General features: G+C 45.5%; 1 protein-coding gene across 1 annotated transcript in view; it reads left to right on the forward strand.

Moving 5' to 3' along the window:
• The first annotated feature begins 9,985 nt into the window (after positions 1–9,985).
• SLC7A8 (solute carrier family 7 member 8) overlaps positions 9,986–21,385 on the forward strand; it is a 34,004-nt gene continuing 22,604 nt past the window's right edge. Inside the window, exon 1 of the mRNA XM_030187408.1 lies at positions 9,986–10,367. Coding sequence (XP_030043268.1) covers positions 10,220–10,367 — 148 coding nt within the window. The 5' untranslated portion in view covers positions 9,986–10,219. The remainder of the gene's footprint in view (positions 10,368–21,385) is intronic.

Below are 21,385 nucleotides of genomic sequence, written 5' to 3' on the forward strand. Positions count from 1 at the left end.
CTGATTCACTCTGTTACTCATGTACTTTAACACAATCAACACTCTGTATTTCTTATACCGGAATTGGCAATCGCCATCACGGCACTATGTAAGCCACATTGAGCCTGCAAATAGTTGGCAAAATGTGGGATACAAATGCAACAAATAAATAAAAATATTGGGAAGGGATATACAGGTATCTGGGACTTGGGATCATTTTGTGCTAGATACGCCCTTGGCCTTCCACTTTGTGTCAAGCGGGGCTCGCCTCCCGTGCCGCAAATCGAGCCTGGTGGCCAGGAAAATCATACTGCAATACTGGACAGTGTCGGCTCTCTGGCACTGGAGGAATCAGGTGCATATACTGGCATCGTGGGAAGCAAGGGAGGCGAAGGGGTCCCCGAAGTGTATATTACGCTTCACGCAAACGTGGAGTCCCTATTTGCAAGAGTTGTCCTCGGGGGCGAAGCCTGCTTCTCAATACTATATAATACTGTGCTATACAGGGATCTGTTGAAGTTATTAAACCATTAAACTGTTTAGCTTCCTTTGGGGGGGTTCTCCTGGGTTATCAGAGCACAAGCCTAGGGGGATATGTGGGGGGGGGGCGGATAGGGGGGGTAAAGGGAGGGGTAAGGTGGGAGATGCTATCTTGCCAATCTGTCTATATTGTTGGCTAAGTTGTATTGGAGCTAAAGATTTTGGTTGTTCTTCATGATTTGCAACTATTCATCAATAAAAAAAATTGTTGAAAACTAAAACAAGGTTAGAGGGCTTTCAGGTGAATAACTAATGTGGCATAGTTGGTCTCCAGGGTACAAGAATTTTGTAAAAAAATTTGTGAAACTGATTCAAGGGTGAGGTGAGCAGACAATCAAACTTAACTCAGCTGTTCTCTTGAATACAGAACCTGGAACCAAACCATCAGCAACAAAGCAATAAAAAAAAAAACAGGGTTTATGGGAATCTCAGATCTCAGAGAAACTAGAGGAACTGAGACCAGCAAAAAAGAAAAAAATTGTAATAGTTTTTAAAAAGTCTTTGAGAAAGCAAACACAATTTGATCGAGCTTAACAGAGCTGAGAGCTGCCCAACTCTGGGGTCAAAAATATACATCGTCTTTTCAGCTTTTAAGATGAAGCGAACAACATTCCAAGGATAGAGTTGACTTTGCTCAAGACACTTCACAAGTGCAGAATTTAGACATTATGAAAAGGGAAGCAACAGAGCAAGATAATGGTGCGGGTGTAGGCTGTTGCCCGCCTGGTCAGAATGAACAGTCAGGCAGATGATGAAATAACAAAAGAATTAGGGAAGTTAACACATTTGGCAACACAATAATAATGGGTGATTTCAGTTATCCTAATATTAAGTGGATAAGGGAGATAAACGTCTATAGATTATATAAATGACTGCTTCATGGAGCAATAGCCAGTTCAAGAACCGAAAAGAAAGGGGAGATATTTTAGACACTGCTTAGCAGAAGAGAGATAACAGTGTCCAAATTTGACTGAATAACTGAAAGGAAGACACTAACGAAATTTACTGAGCTGGCATTTAACTTTCAAAAGATAGACGACGATAAAATGAAGAACATGGTTTAAAAAAGACAACCTAAAAGGTACAGATGCAACGGTTGAGTCTGTTGAAAAATACCACCTTGGACGCCAACCTGTTGCATTCCACATATTAGAAAAGGTGGAAGGGCAAGCGACTATCTGAAATGAATTACCGAATACCACAAAAAAACAACGCACGATTTGACAACCTTCCGGAAACTACGGAAGACTAACTTGTGCAGAGAGACTTATAAAAAGGATCCGCCATAATGAATTGACTCCTAAGCTACACCAGAACTAACTTTTATTGTGCTCTTTCTTCTAATTTGATTACTTTAATTGCATTCTCATTATTGAACATTATAGCTTGTCCTGCTCTCATTCATGTTATGAATTATCTATTATTATTATTATTTGTAGCATTTGTATCCCACATTTTCCCACCTCAAGACCCTTCACTGGCTCCCTATCCGTTTTCGCATCCTGTTCAAACTTCTACTAACCTATAAATGTACTCACTCTGCTGCTCCCCAGTATCTCTCCACACTCGTCCTTCCCTACACCCCTTCCCGTGCACTCCGCTCCATGGATAAATCCTTCTTATCTGTTCCCTTCTCCACTACTGCCAACTCCAGACTTCGCGCCTTCTGTCTCGCTGCACCCTACGCCTGGAATAAACTTCCTGAGCCCCATCCTTGGCCACCTTTAAATCTAGACTGAAAGCCCACCTCTTTAACATTGCTTTTGACTCGTAACCACTTGTAACCACTCGCCTCCACCTACCCTCCTCTCTTCCCGTTCACATTAATTGATTTGATTTGCTTACTTTATTTTTTGTCTATTAGATTGTAAGCTCTTTGAGCAGGGACTGTCTTTCTTCTATGTTTGTGCAGCGCTGCGTATGCCTTGTAGCGCTATAGAAATGCTAAATAGTAGTAGTAGTAGCAGTCTCTTGTAATCAGAGGTGATATTGTGATGTCATAATGCCTCAGGCCACCAATAAGAGCCAACCTCATCAGTGATGTCACAATGGCTTGATTGTCCTATACTTGGCTCACTTTTATTACATAGCTCTTTGAGCAGGGACTGTCTTTCTTCTATGTTTGTGCAGCGCTGCGTACGCCTTGTAGTGCTATAGAAATGCTAAATAGTAGTAGTAATCTGTTCCCTTCTCCACTACTGCCAACTCCAGACTTCGCGCCTTCTGTCTCGCTGCACCCTACGCCTGGAATAAACTTCCTGAGCCCCTACGTCTTGCCCCATCCTTGGCCACCTTTAAATCTAGACTGAAAGCCCACCTCTTTAACATTGCTTTTGACTCGTAACCACTTGTAACCACTCGCCTCCACCTACCCTCCTCTCTTCCCGTTCACATTAATTGATTTGATTTGCTTACTTTATTTTTTGTCTATTAGATTGTAAGCTCTTTGAGCAGGGACTGTCTTTCTTCTATGTTTGTGCAGCACTGCGTTTGCCTTGTAGCGCTATAGAAATGCTAAATAGTAGTAGTAGTAGTAGCAGGAGGTGAAAGGGGCTATTTTAGCTAAAAGAATATCTTTAAAAAAAAAAAAAGAAAAAGGGATGAAGAATTAATGAAGAAAACATGAAGTAGTTTCATTAAAAGACTTTCTATCCCGCCCATCAAACACATGTCTGAGCGGCGTACAATCTAGTAATAGTGAAATCATATAGACAGGCATAGAATGGACAACAGGATAGATACAACAGGAGGCGGGGTGCAAATGCAATAGTTAATAGAAAAGCAGGACAAGGGAGGGGAACGACTGGCTTTCCATGCAAATCCTTCCAGCTATGGCCCAAATGCTTCTAAAAAGAGGTAAGTCTTTGTCCATTTTTGAACTGAGCAATTGACGGTGACGTCTTCAGGTGCTCAGGCAGGGAGTTCCACAATACAGGGGCCTGTACTGAGAAAAGGAGGACCATCATGAAGAGAGATGGGAAGACTAAAAGGTCCAGCTGAGATGAGCACAGCAGGCGAGGAGGGTTATATTGTTCCAAAAGATCAAAGAGAAAAGAAGGTCCTTCGGTAGTACGAACTTTGAATACCAGCAAAAGTAATTGAGCAGGTAACTAATGGGCATCTTTTAGCAAAGGAGTATCATGATTGAATTTTTTATGTCCCTGTAATAAATTTAATAGCAGTGTGTTGGATGAGTTGTAAATGGTGTAGTTGATGTTGTGGAAGACCCGAGTAAAGTGAATTACAGTAATCCAGCTGGGAAACAATAAAGGAATGGACGAGTATGTTAATGGATGTAGGAAACAAAAAGGATTTGATCAACTGAATACGCCTTAGATGGAAAAAAGAGCAGCAAAATACTGAAGAAATTTATGCATATTAGATGCAAAGCACTGATAAAGAAGGCAATAAGAGGATTTGAAAATAACTTTACCATAGAGGCAACAACTTGCAACTAATATTTTTTTTAGGTATATTTGAAGTAAGAAGCTTGTGAGGGAATCAGTCGGACCATTAAGTGATCATGGGGTAAAAGGGGTCCTCAGGAAGGACAAGGCCAGAGACTAAACAAATTCTTGGCTTCAGACTTTACTGAGGAAGACCTAAGGGAACTACCCATGCCAGAAATGGTAATTAATAGTGATGGTTCAGAGGAACAGAAATAGATCTCAGTGAATCTAGAAGATGCACTAGGTCAAATCAACATTCTGCAGAATAGCAAATCTCCTGGACCAGATGGTATACACTCAAGAGTATTGAAAGAACTACAAAAATTAAATTGTGATCTACTGCTACTAATCTGAAACCTATCATTAAAGTCGTCTACAGTAACTGTCTCGTTGGCATTTTTCCGGGTAGCAAGTGCTACTACCTTGATAAACTGTTATACTCATTACATCCTCTGGGTTTTTGAGGCAAACTTTAAAACGTCTAAAACTGTGAAAAGGTTGAGCTCATTATTTGATTCATGCAGCTAGAAATATCGTTTTGCTGACTACTGGCGATTGCGTCACTATCTGAATCACCAGGAAGACACCAAGTCAGCAAAATGGCTATTCTCGAGAAAGTGAGAAACTTTTTTTGTATTAATCATAGTAACATAGTAGATGACGGCAGAAAAAGACCTGCATGGTCCATCCAGCCTGCCCAACAAGATAAACTCATATGTGCTACTTTTTGTGTATACCCTACTTTGATTTGTACCTGTGCTCTTCAGGGCACAGACCGTATAAGTCTGCCCAGCACTATCCCCGCCTCCCAACCACCAGCCCCGCCTCCCACCACCAGTTCTGGCACAAACTGTATAAGTCTGCCCAGCACTAGCCCCGCCTCCCAACCACCAGCCCCACCTCCCACCACCGGCTCTGGCACAGACCGTATAAGTCTGCCCAGCACTATCCCTGCCTCCCACCACCGGCTCTGGCACAGACCGTATAAGTCTGCCCAGCACTATCCCCGCTTCCCAACCACCAGCCCCGCCTCCCACCACCGGTTCTGGCACAGACCGTATAAGTCTGCCCAGCACTATCCCCGCCTCCCAACCACCAGCCCCGCCTCCCGCCACCCGCTCTGCCACTCAATCTCGGCTAAGCTCCTTAGGATCCATTCCTTCTGAACAGGATTCCTTTATGTTTGTCCCATGCGTGTTTGAATTCTGTTACCGTTTTCATTTCCACCACCTCCCGCGGGAGGGCATTCCAAGCATCCACTACTCTCTCCGTGAAAAAAATCAGACTAGATGATCCTCTTTCACTGTCACATTGTATGTAATACAGAAATTCATCTGGGTCTCTTGTTGGAACTGTTTTACCCAGTGTCAGGAAATGTTTTGGTTTTACTAAATGATGTTACTTTTCCTGCCTGGCTATCAAATATTTAATTCTCTCTCTGTGTGGCGATTACACTCAGACTGGAGAGAAAACATGTGAAGGTGGGAAGGGGAGCAACCAAATGCTAACCATGCAACTGCCTTCCAAGAAGACTAACCATCATTCCTTGCAAAATGAGGCTCAGCAGCTGCTCTGGAATTGACAAAAGTCCTAATAGTTTAGGAAGTGAATTAAAAGAAATTGTTTGTGTTAGAGAGGACTCCTTGCAGAGTGTCTTCCCTTGCTCCAAGCCAGGACTTTCCTTCCCCCCCTCCCCCCCCCCCCCCCCCCCAGTTGTGCTTGCTGCAGGAAAAGATTTAACCTCTGAAGTGCTACCACTCAGTTTACTATGCAGATTCCAAAGCTATGTGGCTTTTGCCAATAAAGCCTGTCACTTTTGGGCTATCTGCTGACCCATTTCCAGTTCAATACCCTTTTCCCCTCCCCACAGCTGACAAGTCACCCAATTCCAGAAGGGGGGATTTTTGGCCACTCCTGGATTTCTGACAACCTCATCTTGGTACAATGCTGATTTCAGTGGGTAGGATCTGAGATTATAAAAACCATAGTGATTTAGGCATTTAAGTTCAAAACTGGGACTGGCAAACAAAATCTCCTTCCTGGAACTGTAGCAGTAGATGTTCAGTGCAAACAGAGAAAATGAATGAGATCGCTGCTTGTTTTTTTTTTCCCTCCATGGATAAGCAGGATACATCTGCCACACATGGGGAGTACATAAGTAATGCCACACTGGGAAAAGACCAAAGGTCCATCGAGCCCAGCATCCTGTCCCTGACAGCGGCCAATCCAGGCCAAGGGCACCTGGCAAGCTTCCCAAACATACAAACATTCTATGCATGTTATTCCTGGAATTGTGGATTTTTCCCAAGTCTATTTAGTAGTGGTTTATGGACTTGTCCTTTAGGAAACCGTCTAACCCCTTTTTAAACTCTGCCAAGCTAACCGCCTTCACCACGTGCTCCGGCAACGAATTCCAGAGTTTAATTATGCGTTGGGTGAAGAGCCCATGGACTGGAAATGATCTCCCATAGCTCAGGGAGACCTTTTAAATGGGTCCCTCTGAGCAGGTATGTGCGGTGCCCACCCAATTACAGCCCACTTCCTGCCTCAGTCTTCTCTATCCGCCCTGCCCAATGGACAGATTGTTCTAACAAATGAGTTCTGAAATAGGGCTGGCACAAGGGATTGTGGCGCCTTGAGCCAAATTTTGGTTTGGCGTCCTCCCATTGGCACCCTCCTCAGGCCATCCTCCCCCCAACCTACCTGTAAAACATTTTCTCCCTCCTGAATACCAACAGTGTTTCACCTAACGCTATCCACATCGGCCCCATGCATCTTCCGTCTACTGTGCCCCTGTGGAAACAGGAAGTTATGTCAAAGGATGGGCCAAGGTACATCAGAAGAAAGATGCCGGGGTGCTGATGTGGGTAGTGTTAGGTGAAATGCTATGTTGGGGAAGGGAAAACTGCCTTTAAAGCTAGAGGGGGAAGGTGGCCTGAGGCAGAAAGAGGAAGGGGTTTGCTGGCTCTTCTTCCTTTCCCTGCACATGCGATGCCATCAAGTAAGCTCTGGGTTGGTATAGGCACCCTTCATCTCCAGTGCCCTGGGCCTGAGCCTTACCTGGTCCATAGATTAAGCCAGACCTGTACTGAAGGACACGAAATCAGATTTCAAACACTGATGCTCCAGGAGACCAGAATCCTCCTCAAAGCAATGGCCAAAGATTGGGACCCACCATCAGAGATCAACCATGGATTTTATTCCTGATACTTCCTCATCACCAAAAAGACTCATGGATTCTGACCACTGCTAGACCTTTGCAGTTTGGGCAAATGCATTCAGAAAGAGAAATTCCTTGTGCACTCTTTGAGCACCATACTGCCACTCCTCCAAAACAATGATTGTCTGGCATTCCTGGACCTTCATACGCACACATCTCTCTATTCACCATCCACACAGGAAATACCTAGGTTTCTCTATCTTGGACCAATAATGCCAATACCGAGTCCTTCCACTTGGCCTCTTGTTGGCCTGAAAACATTCATCAAGTGTGTGGTACTATCGGCACCCCACCTGCAGAGGTAGGGAATCTGAGTCTTCCTGTACCTCGATGATTGGCTGATGGTGGGACCTTCTGCACAGGAGATACAGACCTCAGTCTGCGAAACTGTCTCAGTACTCCAAACACTGTTTCCTCATTAACTTAGGGAACTCATACTTCTCTCTATTCAAGTCCCTGGAATTAATTGGTGTGGACATTCACACAACCACTTCCAAGGCGTTCCTGCCAACTGTGAGAGCTAACACTATCGTCTCCCGTGTACAAGAAGACATCACCTCCAAGAAGACCACCTTGGCCAGGAACATCCTATGCTTTCCGGGCCTACTAGTGCCAGAAATCCATGACGTACCACTCAACAAACTCTATCTATGCAAGCATTGGAATCAATGCATGTTACCACTGTCTCACAGGACTCCCATCAATGCCTCAACTGAAACAGCTGGTAGCAGAATCAAGACAACCTCTCCACTGGCAAACTTTGCATCAACCTCAACACCAAATGATGCTTACAACAGATGCCTTCAAGAGTGGCTGGGAATCCATTATTTTTTCCTGGTAGCTGATTGTTTCTAATGTTGGTTTGCATTTATGGCATGTTTGGTGTTCTTTTCCTCTTTCTATTTTAGCCTATACATTGTCTTGACCTGTGGTTCAGATAAAAAGGTACAGAAAATTTAAATGTTCTCCTCCACCTACACATCCACCTCAAGACCCATCAGCACATCAATCTCCTAGAACTCAAGCTCATTGGGAATGCACTGAAAGCCTTCTGCTACTGGATTTCCGGCAACACCATCCTCCTTCAGGTGGACAACCAATAAGCAAAGCACGCCAGTTTCCTTGAGGTCTGGGGGGAGACCTGCAAGATTTGGAAATTTTCTCTCTCCATTGGCTATCTTCTACACACCACATACCTGCCTGGTGACCTCAATACCCTAGCAGACAATCTGAACTGTCAGCTAGACCCCCACAAGAACAGTGATACAGCATTGGAGCGCTTCCTCTATCAGCTTCACTCTCAGTACCCTGCAAATGCATGCCATTTCTACCTCCTTGACAAAAATTGAACAAGAGCTGCCATTTGTCCTCTGCAAAGATTCCCCATCCCCCCCAGGAACAGAGAATTACCTTCTTATCGAAAGCATTATACACAGGATGACAATGTAGCTCCACTTTCAGGGGGACGGGTGGAGAACTAGTTCCATTACCCTCATCATCATTATTAATCCAATGTATTCATCATCCCTATGAATTGACCGGAAACAATTTACAAACACAAACAAAATACATTTATGTATCTCACAATAAATCAATAACCCACCCAACCAGCCCCCCTCCCAAAAGAAATACCAGCCACCCACCCCACGATAGGTCTTCCTAATAAATCAGAGTGTAGACTTAAGCAGGTCTGCATTCCCCTGTATACAGTGGAGGCTAAGTGGCTCAGCTGGTCCTTCTGGATAGGGAGTGGTATGGTCACTCTGCTTATACAGGGTCACTTACTTTTAAAGAGGCAGGGACTGTGACCTTTCGGTATTGGGGTCTCAGGTTTTCCATTTTGCAGCAGGTGATTTAGGGCAGAGGTGACACTCTCTGAGCCTCTCCCCCTTCCGCTTTCCTGCTCTTACCCACTGAGATCAGCGCTGGGGGTCCCATGATGCATCAAGTTGGGATTGTCAGAAATCCAAAGTCTGATTCCTAGACCTGAGTAACTTGGAAGTCCTGTGGCAGGGGGCCTATCAGCAAGTGTAGCAGCCTGTCGTGAACACTGGGATGGCAGTGTAGCGCTATGGTGTGATGTGGGGGCCCAGTAGAAGGAAAATGGGATGCTGTTCAGGTTGGGTTGAGAGGGGAGAAAAGCAGCAAGAGAGGGCTGAGGGGGATTGGGAATGCCCACGACTGAGCCACTGGCATCAGGCTTAAGGGAATTGACCTGTAGAGCCTCCAGGAATTTGTTGGCTGGATATCATGAAGGCAGTGTAGAAATGTCACCAATTATTAACTTTAATAAAGTAGTTATGAAGCTAAGTCATAAACTGCCAGAGATTCTGTCGCAGTGTCCATCATCTCCTTCCAGCAAATGCTGCAACCTGGCAAACTGTTTTGGCTTTTAGTCATCAGAACTGTTCCCCCCCCCACCCCCACCCCACCCTGGTGCTTCTTGAGGACCATGTAGAGAGGATCTTCTAAGTGGGATAAACACAGACATGTACAAAGCAAATATCTTTGCCTTCACTTTTTTCTTGGACTGCATGTGTTCTGCAGACCATTCCAGGTCCCTTCATGCAAAACGTTTGCAGGCAGCAGCTGCTAGAGGTGGTCTGTCTCTGTGCCTCCCTCCCCAGATGCATTGGAAGGAAGAGACAGTTTTAGGAAAAAGTGTGTGGGAGTCTGCCCTTTCAGGATTGGCAGCCAACCTGAGCTGGAGCAGAAGGAGGAGGAGGAGGAGGAGGAAATGAAGGGCGGAACCAGAGAAGGAGTTAAAGAGCCGGACCTGATGGTGGCAACAGCAGGAGAAGCAAAGAGACGGAGCCAGAGGCGAGATAGAGCAGTGGGACCGGGGGAGAGAGGGAGAGAGAGAGACGGACTGACTAGGGAAAATCGTGCCAAGTGCAGCAGGTGGCAGGGCTGGGCAGTGGCTGATCGCACCAGTGCACTTTTCCTGCCCCCCCCCCCCCAGCCTGGATCCTTAACCTCTACCTCCATCCTGCCTCTGTGGATCCTTAACCTCTCCTGGCTTTGCTGAGAGATGGACGAGGGCGCCAGGCTCCGGAGCAAGGCTGACAAGACCCCTGAGACCTCAGCTGGCGCAGGAGATGCTGGAGCCGGTTCTGCTGGCGGTGGGGTGGCCCTGAAGAAGGAGATTGGGTTGGTCAGTGCCTGTGGAATCATCGTAGGTGAGTTGGTGGCATTAGGGGACTGTTTCTGGGCCAGGGCGGTTAGAAAGGGATCAGTTATCTTTTGACAGAATGAAAGATCAGATAATCCACGTTGACGCTTGTATTGGGGTTGATGCGCACAGGGAACAAAAAAAGCAAAGCAAAACCAAGAGGTTCGGAAAGTTTCTTTCTTGCACAGTTAAGGCTCAGGTTATTTTGTGTTTTTTCCCCTTGTTCTGGAGCTGGAGACATCAAATGACAGAGCCATCAGAGAGATCCTGTTAGTCCTGTCCTCAGTTAAACATTTGGATTTGGGGGATGGGAGACATCTGGTCACTGTTTCTCAGATCCAGGGACAACTCAGGGCTGTTGCTTGTTCTCTAGCACCCGGGATCTCAAAAGCAAAACAGACTTGTCCCTGGGGCTATGGAGAAAATAGTGGTTTGCTGTGTTAGTTCACCTTGAGTCACACGATCAGATTCTTGTGTTTAAGGTTTTTTTTTTTTTTGTGGTTTTTGACTGATCTTTTCAGATGACAGTTTTAAACAGTTTCACCAATCCCAGCATCTGTCTCTCCCTCCCCCCCCCCACACCCCCACACAACCATGTAACTGAGATACACAGCTATCAAAATGTACACCTGGTTTCTCTTGCCATTTATTTGTTGCATTTGTATCCCACATTATCCCACCTATTTGCAGGCTCAATGTGGCTTACATAGTATTGTTAACATAGTTATCTCCCTCATCTTTTTGGAGGGGGCTTGTCAGGGACCACCGAAATGGGACAAGAATTGCAGGGGATCACATTCAGTTTAAACTTCTGGTACTGACCTTTAAATGCATCCACTCTGCAGCCCCCCATTACCTCTCCACTCTCATCTCTCCCTACATTCCTCCCTGTGATCTCCGCTCACTGGACAAATCTCTCTTGTTGTCCCCCTTCTCCTCCACTGCTAATTCCAGACTTCGTTCCTTTTCCCTCGCGGCTCCTTATGCCTGGAATAAACTTCCTGAGCCTATACGTCTAGCTCCATCTCTACCTGTTTTCAAATCTATGCTGAAAACCCAACTTTTCACCATTGATTTTGGCTCCTAGCCACTACTCGATTGCCCTCCCCTTGTTCCTTCTCACCCAATACTTCCCTCACCCTTAATTGTCTTGTCTGTCTGTATTATTTAGATTGTAAGCTCTGTTGAGCAGGGACTGTCTCTCTATGTCAGGTGTTCAGCACTGCGTGCGTCTGGTAGCGCTATAGACATGCTATTAATAATAATAAGTTAGGAAGGCGAGGAGCCAGATAGGAGAAAAAAATACAGCAACTAGGCTATGTATGACAGCTCCCTTGCTAAGAGCACATCAGAGGGGCTATGCCAGATGTCTCCTGCCGATACCAGGAAGGGATAGTTGCATGCTGGCCGAGAGTTTCAATCACTGCTTGTTATTTGCAGCCTTGATACATAGAAGAGAATCTTATACGACATCTCAATCGGTGACTATAAATAGCTGTAAAGGATGCCACGATCCCTCCTCCCTCATGCTCTGCTTTTCTTTTACACCTCACCCACACACATTGCTTGCATGACTGTTCAGCTCCAGATTCCTACAACTTGGTTGGCGTGATCATTTTACGTATGTGGGTCCTTTCATGACGCCTTTAAAAAAAAAAAATTGCACAGAGTTGTGTGCAGCAGGTGTAAAATAAGATCAGGATTACGTTCATTTCCAAAAGTGTAGTTTGGGCAGAGTTGTGATATGTATAATAAACACTCATTTGCGACCGCACCTTGAGTATTGTGTTCAATTCTGCTCGCCGCATCTCAAGAAAGATATAGCGGAATTGGAAAAGGTGCATCGAAGGGCGACGAAAATGATAGCGGGGATGGGACGACTTCCCTATGAAGAAAGACTAAGGAGGCTAGGGCTTTTCAGCTTGGAGAAGAGACGGCTGAGGGGAGACATGATAGTGGTATATAAAATAATGAGTGGAGTGGAACAGGTGGATGTGAAGCGTCTGTTCACGCTTTCCAAAAATACTAGGACTAGGGGGCATGCGATGAAACTACAGTGTAGTAAATTTAAAACAAATCACAGAAAAGTTTTCTTCACCCAACACGTAATTAAACTCTGGAATTCGTTGCTGGAGAACGTGGTGAAGGCGGTTAGCTTGGCAGAGTTTTAAAAGGGGTTAGACGGTTTCCTAAAGGACAAGTCCATAAACCGCTACTAAATGGACTTGGGAAAAATCCACAATTCCGGGAATAACATGTATAGAATGTTTGTACGTTTGGGAAGCTTGCCAGGTGCCCATGGCCTGGATTGGCCGCTGTCGTGGACAGGATGCTGGGCTCGATGGACCCTTGGTCTCTTCCCAGTGTGGCATTACTTATGTACTTATGTACTATCTTTGGCGCAGGTGTGTGTGAATTTACACACGGTCGGGGCTGGTTCTTATTGCCTTTGTAAAACAGGTGCCATTTTTTAAAATTACTTCCAAAGTTCATATAAAAGAAAGTAATAATTTACTGAATAAAATTATAGGGTATAGAAAGGGCAGTGACAGGGACAATTCCCAGGTTCTGGTGTTGGTCAGATGACATTTTTGGCCTGTTGCTGGGATCCTACAGGTTTCGCTGCTCTAGTTGTCGTTTCTCCTCATTCCCTGGGGTTAGACACAGTTTTCCTGTTTGTTCTTTTGTGGGAAGTACATAAGCATCGCCATGCTGGGACAGACCAAGGGTCCATCGAGCCCAGCAATTTGTCCCGCCCATCCTAGAAATACTGTATTATTCCCTCGTCCATTCAATAACGTTCTGTGGCTTTTTCCTCCAGGAAGCCGTCCAACCCTTTTTTGAAGTCTGCTAAGTTAACCGCCTTTACCACCTTTTCCGGCAGTGAATTCCAGAGTTTAACTACGCGTTGATTGAAGAAAAATTTCCTCCGATTCGTTTTAAATTTACCACACCGCAGCTTCATCGCATGCCCCCTTATCCTAGTATTTTTGGAAAGCGTAAACAGACGCTCCACATCGACCCGTTCCATTCAAACATGCGTGGGATAAACATAAAGGAATCCTGTTCAGAAGGAATGGATCCTAAGGAGCTTAGCCGAGATTGGGTGGCAGAGCCGGAGGCGGGGATGGTGCTGGGCAGACTTATACGGTCTGTGCCAGAGCCGGTGGTGGGAGGCGGGGTTGGTGGTTGGGAGGCGGGGATAGTGCTGGGTACACTTATACGGTCTGTGCCAGAGCCGGAGGTGGGAGGCGGGACTGGTGGTTGGGAGGCGGGGATAGTGCTGGGCAGACTTATACGGTCTGTGCCCTGAAAATGACAGATACAAATCAAGGTAAGGTATACACAAAAAGTAGCACATATGAGTTTATCTTGTTGGGCAGACTGGATGGACCGTACAGGTCTTTTTCTGCCGTAATCTACTATGTTACTATGTTACTCAGCACTCTCTCTCCTACTGTCATCCCTTCAATCTTTCACTTTCCACTGCAACCGTTCCTGATGCCTTCAAACATGCCATAGTTACACCACTCCTCAAAAAACCTTCATTGGACCTAACCTGACCTTCCAACTATTGCCCCATCACCCTCCTCCCTTTCCTGTCCAAGATACTGGAACGGGCTGTGCTGTTCACCACTGTTGTCTTGACTTTCTTTCATCTCAAGCTATTCTTGATCCACATCAATCTGGTTTTTACCCTCTTCATTCAACTGAAACAGCCCTTGCTAAAGTCTCCAATGACCTGTTCCTGGTCAGATCCAAAGGTCTCTATTCTACCCTCATCCTTGATCTATCTGCTGCTTCTACTCCTTGATACACTACTGTCCTCACTTGGATTTCAGGGCTCTGTTCTGTCTTGGTTTTCACCTTATCTCTCCCATCGCACTTTTAGTGTTTGCTCGGGTGGATCCTCCACCGCTTCTACCCCACAATCAGTTGGTGTACCTCAGGGCTCTATCTTGGGACCTCTTTTCTCCATCTATATGTCTTCCCTTGCTGCTTCAATCTCATCCCATGGTTTTCAGTATCACCTTTATGCCGTTGACTCCCAGACCTACCTATCCACACCAGAAATTTTCAGCAGGAATCCAGACCTAAGTCTGAGCCTGTCTGTCTGACGTTGCTGCCTGGATGCCTCGCCACCATCTGAAACTAAATATAGCCAAGACTAAACGTCTTATCTTTTCCCCTAAACCCACCTCTCCTCTACCCCCATTTTGTATCTCTGTGGATAACATTCTCATCATCCCTGTCTCATCAGTTCTTAACTTTGAGGTTATCTTTGACTCCTCTCTCTCTCTTTCTCTGCACATATCCAACAGACTGCTAAAACCCATCGTTTCTCTCTCTCTATAACCACCAAGATTCATCCCTTCCTTTCTGAGCACGCTACCAAAACTCTTACCACCTCTCACTCGGACTACTGCAACTTGCTTCTCACAGGTCTCCCACTAAGCCACCCCTCTCCCCCTTCTGCTGCACAACTTATATTCCGCCCGTGTTGCTGTGCTCACATTAGCCCTCTCCTCAAGTCAGTTCATTTGCTCACTATCTGTTTCCACACACAGTTCAAACTCCTCTTATTGACTTACCAGTGCATTCACTCTGCAGCTCCTCAGAACCTCTTATCTCTTCCTACACTTCTTCCTGGCAGGGGTGACCTGACCATTAGGCCACCGCTTCAGGCGGCATCTTGCCTTGGGCCAGCCCTGCTCCCTGGGAACTCCGGGGTAAATCTCTCTTATCTGTACCCTTCTCCTCTACTGCCAACTCCAGACTCCGTTCCTTTTATCTTGCTGCACCATATGACTGGAATAGATTTCCTGAATCAGTACATCAAAAACCAGCTCTGTCTGTCTTCAAATCTAGGCTGAAAGCCCACCTTTTTGAGGCTGCTTTTAACTCCTAATCCCATGTCTGCTTTATCTTTACCATCATGAGTAATTCCCTAACCCCTTATGTGTCCTGTTTGTCTTGATTAGATTGTAAGCTCTGTTGAGCAGGGACTGTCTCTTCATGTTCAAGTGTACAGCGCTGCGTATGTCTAGTAGCGCTAAGTCCTCTAACAGCACCTCATCACTAAGAAATTCCTCTGTAGTGCTGACAGTATATGAGGTGTTGCATTTAAAAGGTGTGTGTTGGGCTCTATAAGGCCTTGTTATAATTCTATAGCATTGATAGCTTATTTCTGGGTCTACTGAGGCAGGTAGAGATTAAGCGGAGATCAGTGGCAGAGGCTGGGATTAGAAGTGATGTGTAGACACTCAAATCAAATGATGACTCCAGATCATCAGTGGTCAGCAGGGCCAGCCCAAGGGTATCTGACGCCCCCTTTATCCACACTGTGAACCCCTTTGAAAGTACACAGAGGTGAAGGGGGGACTTACCAGATTGTGAGAGGGGAGTGGAAGGAGAGATGCTGAATGGGAAGTAGGAGGAGGGAGAGATGCTGGATAGCAACAGGGGAGACTGGGAAAGATTGCCACCCCTAAAATGATGTTGCCCTAGACAGCTGCCTAGTTCCCCCCAGTGCTAGGGCTGCCCTGATCAGCCGAGTCAATTCCGGCTTTGCTCCATTGGTTTCTTGACCAAATCCCTCCTCTTCCCCCTTTTACCCCCTCAAGTAAAGGGTCCTGACCTGCAGCTTCTAACCCAACTTGGTCACCTTTCACCCAAAATAACCCAACAGACTTAGACCCCAGCTGCACATGCTCTGCTGATGAATGTGACAAGGCAGATTCAGACTCACTGCAGTTCCTTCTCAGACTCCCTGTCTAGGCCTGACGAGGAATGAGACCTTTTGACTTAATCACATTTCAGATGCCATGCAGTTTTGGCCTGCGTCCAAATATGCATTGATTTCCCATGTAGCGGGCAGCTCGGTGGTGTTTATGTACACCCCCCCCCCCCTAGTAATGCCCTGGCACCTTTACCCCAGACCCCTGGCTGTATGCTTTAAGGAGAGCAGATGATGAGCTATCTCTCTTCAGAGACCCCCCCCCCCAAAAGATAAAAAAAACATGTGACACTGTTAATCATTGATCTAGTTGCCTGTCGCAGTCATAGCAAGGCGTGCCAACTCTTTAAGTAGATGGAAGACTCGCTCAGTATTCAAAGCTTCGTCAGCACTTTTCTGAGCCTGTAGAGCAGGGGCGGTGACCATTTGCACTGCGCAGTACAGTCATAAGCTGTAGTATATTAGAAGAGGTATCGCCTATTAAAGATATAACATATATACCATGCATATCTTTATTTAATTTATTTATTATTACATTTATATCCCACATTTTCCCACCTGTTTGCAGGCTCAATGTGGCTTACAAAGTACCATAACGGCGTTTGCCGTTTCAGTTGATAATAAATACAAGATTATGTTGTAGTCTGTAGGCATGACCATATCACCCTAAGGATGATGTAGTCCATCTCTCAGCGGATGCTTTGCTCATAAGTTAGACTAGCACGAGAGAAAGCAAGCACTTGAATTTATGTATTTGTATAGAAATGGTAGTACATGCATCGATGTGTACAGCAGTATCTCACTCACAGAAGACAGCAGGTGTGTGTTGTATTAAAGAGTGAGATGTGTAGTAGGTTGGTAATGGTACATATTGACATTCTCGCACTGGAGATGTGTTGTGTTTGTTGTATGAAATTGTGTGCACGCATAGACGGCTGCATCACACATTGAGTTGCTAGAGGAGAGTTGATTGTAACGAGGCTATGAATAATGGATAAATGCTGTGACATCAATGGATGAAGAAGGCTTTTAATATACAGCCCAGAGCCCATGCGGTGCAGAGCTATTTATAGCACAGGCCAGAGGAAACAAATGATGCCATTGAACGGGAGGTGCACAGTTTCCAGAAAGTAACCTCGTGGGACATAACCAGATCCCTTTGATATTTCTTCTTTTCTTCCGGCCTAGAAGACTTGAATGCTTAGTTTAATACAAGTAATATCTCTGTGAGGCTGCTTTGTTCCCGTAGGGTTTACATACTCTGGAGTGGGGGAGGAGCCTATGGGTTAGTGCGGTGGCCTGAGAACCTGAGGAATGGGGTTCGATTCCCACTGCAGCTCCATGTGACTCTGGGCAAGTCACTTAGCCCTCCATTGCCCCTGGTACAAAATAAGTACCTGAATATATGTAAACCGCTTTGAATGTAGTTGCAAAAACAGTATATCAAGTCCCATTTCCCTTATGACATCACAATATCAGACGTGAGCCAAGTATCGGGCAATCAAGCCATTGTGACATCACTGATGAGATTGGCTCTTATTGGTAAAATGAGTGGAGGAGTAGCCTAGTGGTTAGTGCAGCGGACTCCGATTCTGGGGAACTGGGTTCAATTCCCACTGCAGCTCCTTGTGACTCTGGGTGTCACTTAACCCTCCATTGCCCATGGTACAAAATAAGTACCTGAATAAATGTAAACCGCTTTGAGTGTAGTTGCAAAAAAACACAGAAAGGCGGTCTATCAAGTCCCATTTCCCTTTCCCTATTTGAGATTCTACATGGAATGTTGCTAGTGGAGGAGTAGCCTAGTGGTTAGCGCAGTGGAGATTGATCCTGGGGAACTGGGTTCAATTCCCACTGCAGCTTCTTGTGATTCTTTTTACGCACACCTTGAGAAGTTGCCTATAGATCTTACTTCTTATGAACTCCAGAAAGAAGTTCTTTTTGACACGATACTAGTACTACAGTGAGCGTTAGCAGTAAATTCAAGAGACTGAGATCCATGTTCCACATACTCTGGCTTAGGAGTGAGGTTCATTCTACTACTACTACTATTTAGCATTTCTATAGCGCTACAAGGCGTACGCAGTGCTGCACAAACATAGAAGAAAGACAGTCCCTGCTCTAAGAGCTTACAATCTAATAGACAAGAAATAAAGTAAGCAAATCAAATCAATTAATGTGTATAGGAAGGAGGAGAGGAGGGTAGGTGGAGGCGAGTGGTTACAAGTGGTTACGAGTCAAAAGCAATGTTAAAGAGGTGGGCTTTCAGTCTAGATTTAAAGGTGGCCAAGGATGGGGCAAGACGTAGGGGCTCAGGAAGTTTATTCCAGGCGTAGGGTGCAGCGAGACAGAAGGCGCAAAGTCTGGAGTTGGCAGTAGTGGAGAAGGGAACAGATAAGAAGGATTTATCCATGGAGCGGAGTGCACGGGAAGGGGTGTAGGGAAGGACGCAGGAAAGAATAGCCTTTCATGAGGATCACGTCATCTGATGGAGCCCACAAAGGAACATCTCCATCTTGTTTACAACAGCTTTCTAGAACGTTGTATCATGAAGTCTTCCTGCCTGCTGTTGCTGCACCAGACCTAGCCAGTTGCCATTTTTCTGCGGAGCAAATCAGTCACATTTTTCTGTTCTACCCTCAGCTTTCATGAAAATGTTCTTTTTGTGGGATATTTGGGGTTTTTTTGGATGGGGGCGGGGGGAGGGATTTCTTCTATCCAGTGTGGAAGCCCTGTTGTCTGCCACATGGGGGCTGTTTACAGCTTCCCTTTTTAAAAATTTCCCTAGAAAAGGTTTTTCGATAATTCTAAATTTTCTGTCTTTGGGCTCGCAGCCCATTTAGGTCATATATAGGCCTTGGGCACACGAATAGTAAATTTTAAAATATCTGGCCAAACAAAAGTTCGGGATGGTTTCCTGGGGCATCCTCGTACCCATGACAAAGAAAGGAGATTAGCTATGCCCTCTGGACCCACATACATACAGGTCACAGGAAGTATCTGAGATTTGTAGTGGGGAAACACCATTTCCAGTATCATTTACTGCCCTTTGACCTCGTGTCAGCACCAAGAGTTTTCACAAAGTTTGAGCAGTTGTCGTAGCATCTCTACTTAGGCTGGGGCTGTACATGTTTCCCTACCTGGACAATTGGCTGATTAAGAACACATCAAAGGAAGGTGCAAAAGAATTCGCATGACCATTTGGCGGTCAATCTTGTTACAGAAATTGGGATTCATAGGAGCCCTGCTACACAACATGGGCTTATGAGTTTTTCCCACTACATTGGATTTTAACTCTCATATCTGTAGGTTCCAGCAGGTATTGGCATGTCCAGTGTTCAGAATGCTAAGCTACCTGACCTCCACAGTTCACGTGATGTCTATGGCACGCCTCAGTTTCAGACAAGCTCAGTGGACCCTATCAACCCAGTAGACACAGGCCACAGGAAATCTTCAGGATGTCATCTCAGTTACCACTCTGCTGAGGGACTTGCTGTCCTGGTAGATGTCCAATCCAATTTGCCAAAAGGTCTACCCTTTCTAATTCCGCCAATTCAAAAGATACTAATGACAGATTTATCCAACCTGGGACAAGGAGCCCAGGCAGATGGACCCAACACTCAGAGTCTCTGGTTTGCTCAGAAAAAAAATCACGAGATAAACTTCCTGGAGCTAAAAGCGAAAGTTCTAAAGGTTTTCAGAGATCAGTTATCCAGATTAAAAAAATCCTGATTGACACAGACAACCAAGTTGCAATGTACTATATAAACAAGCAGGGAGGGACCAGTTTGTACCTGCTGTGGACCATCTCTCAAGGGATATTACTCAGAGCCCACATACCTAGCAGGGAAAGACAAGTGTCTGGCGGACAGGCTGAGTCAGGTACTGCAACCTCTGGAGAGGTTGCTGCATGAGGTTGTAGCCCAAAAGATCTTTTGAGAGTGGAGCACCCCCTTGATAGATCTTTTTGCCACTTATTACCACAACAAAGCCTCTTGGGTCTGCTCCAGCCTAGGATCACATGGCAGACTAGCCTTGAATGCCCTTCTTCATTCACCAGCCACACAATTCATCAGAATCTCTTTGGGGTCTAGAATCCCACTCCCCAAGCCCATTTCTTTTTTTTGTTCCAGGTTGTCCCCCAAAATGAAAAGCTACAGGTTCTTGTTTGCTATCACTGTTTATGAACCTTGCCTGTAGCTAGGGAGCCCCACAGATAAGGCTATTATATCCTGTTTGTCCCTCTGAAAGCAAAGTTACTTGCCTGGGATAAATACCCCCCTCCCCTATTGGAGTTGAATTCTTTTAGCTTGAAAATTCAAATGGCTAGGTTGAGCGTGACAGCGACAGGTGGGAAGACATGCGCGCATGCACGGTGCAGCAATGTAAAAAGCTGTCGTAAACAAGCTGGAGAGTTGTTGTACGTGAGCTCTGTCGGATGACATCACCCACATGTAAGGCTATTTATCCGGCTGGCCTCGGAGAACACCTGCTACAGATGAGTAACGGCTTTGCTGTCATGGTTGGCAGACAACGAACTGATTGGAGTCACTGCCCTGAGAGAGACGTACGTCTCCAGTTGTGCAGATTGATCCCTTGTACAGAGGATACCAAAAATGGTAACTTTCTTTTATTCATAGAAGCCCTACGAGATGTGACTTATTCATTTTGAATATCCCAACTGTGGGATCACTAGCATAGGTTTGGGGAGCCCCCTGCCTTACCCAAGGGAGGTGACGAGATAAATGCAATATTCTGCTCTGCTCCTTCTCCTTTCCTACAGCAGTACCCCCAAACCCCATTCTATGATTCACCCCCCTCGTTTCCCTAAGGATATCCTTTTTCGATGCGGTCTAAGTAGTGATTTCGACAGAAAAATGAATTCCCTCTTTTTCAGGTTGTGTTGGTCACATCTCTTTTTGTGTCTGCTGGGGCTCCCCTGACCTTCCTCCACTGCCTCCTCACACTGTTCAGCCACTGTGAAGTCATCACAGAAGACTTCTGAGAGGAGGCTGAAGGTTCAGTGTGGGGGTTTTTTTTGTTTGTTGGATTTTTCCTCTGGCATCTTCTGCATTTTCCTGGTTATGGGATCATTATCGTGGATCTTTCTCCAGGCTCTTGGGTTCTGGATAGGACCGTAACTGTAATGCAAAAATGACTTTTTTCCCCCATTTATCAACTGCTTTACCATAACTACATAGATTGCAACATAAAATGGCAATATTAAAAAACCAAACCAAACCTCAACAGACATATTTATTTATTTATTTATTGGGATTTATTAACAG

The sequence above is a fragment of the Microcaecilia unicolor genome, chromosome 14 (assembly GCF_901765095.1).
Source record: "Microcaecilia unicolor chromosome 14, aMicUni1.1, whole genome shotgun sequence".
NCBI classification, from domain to species: Eukaryota; Metazoa; Chordata; class Amphibia; order Gymnophiona; family Siphonopidae; genus Microcaecilia; species Microcaecilia unicolor.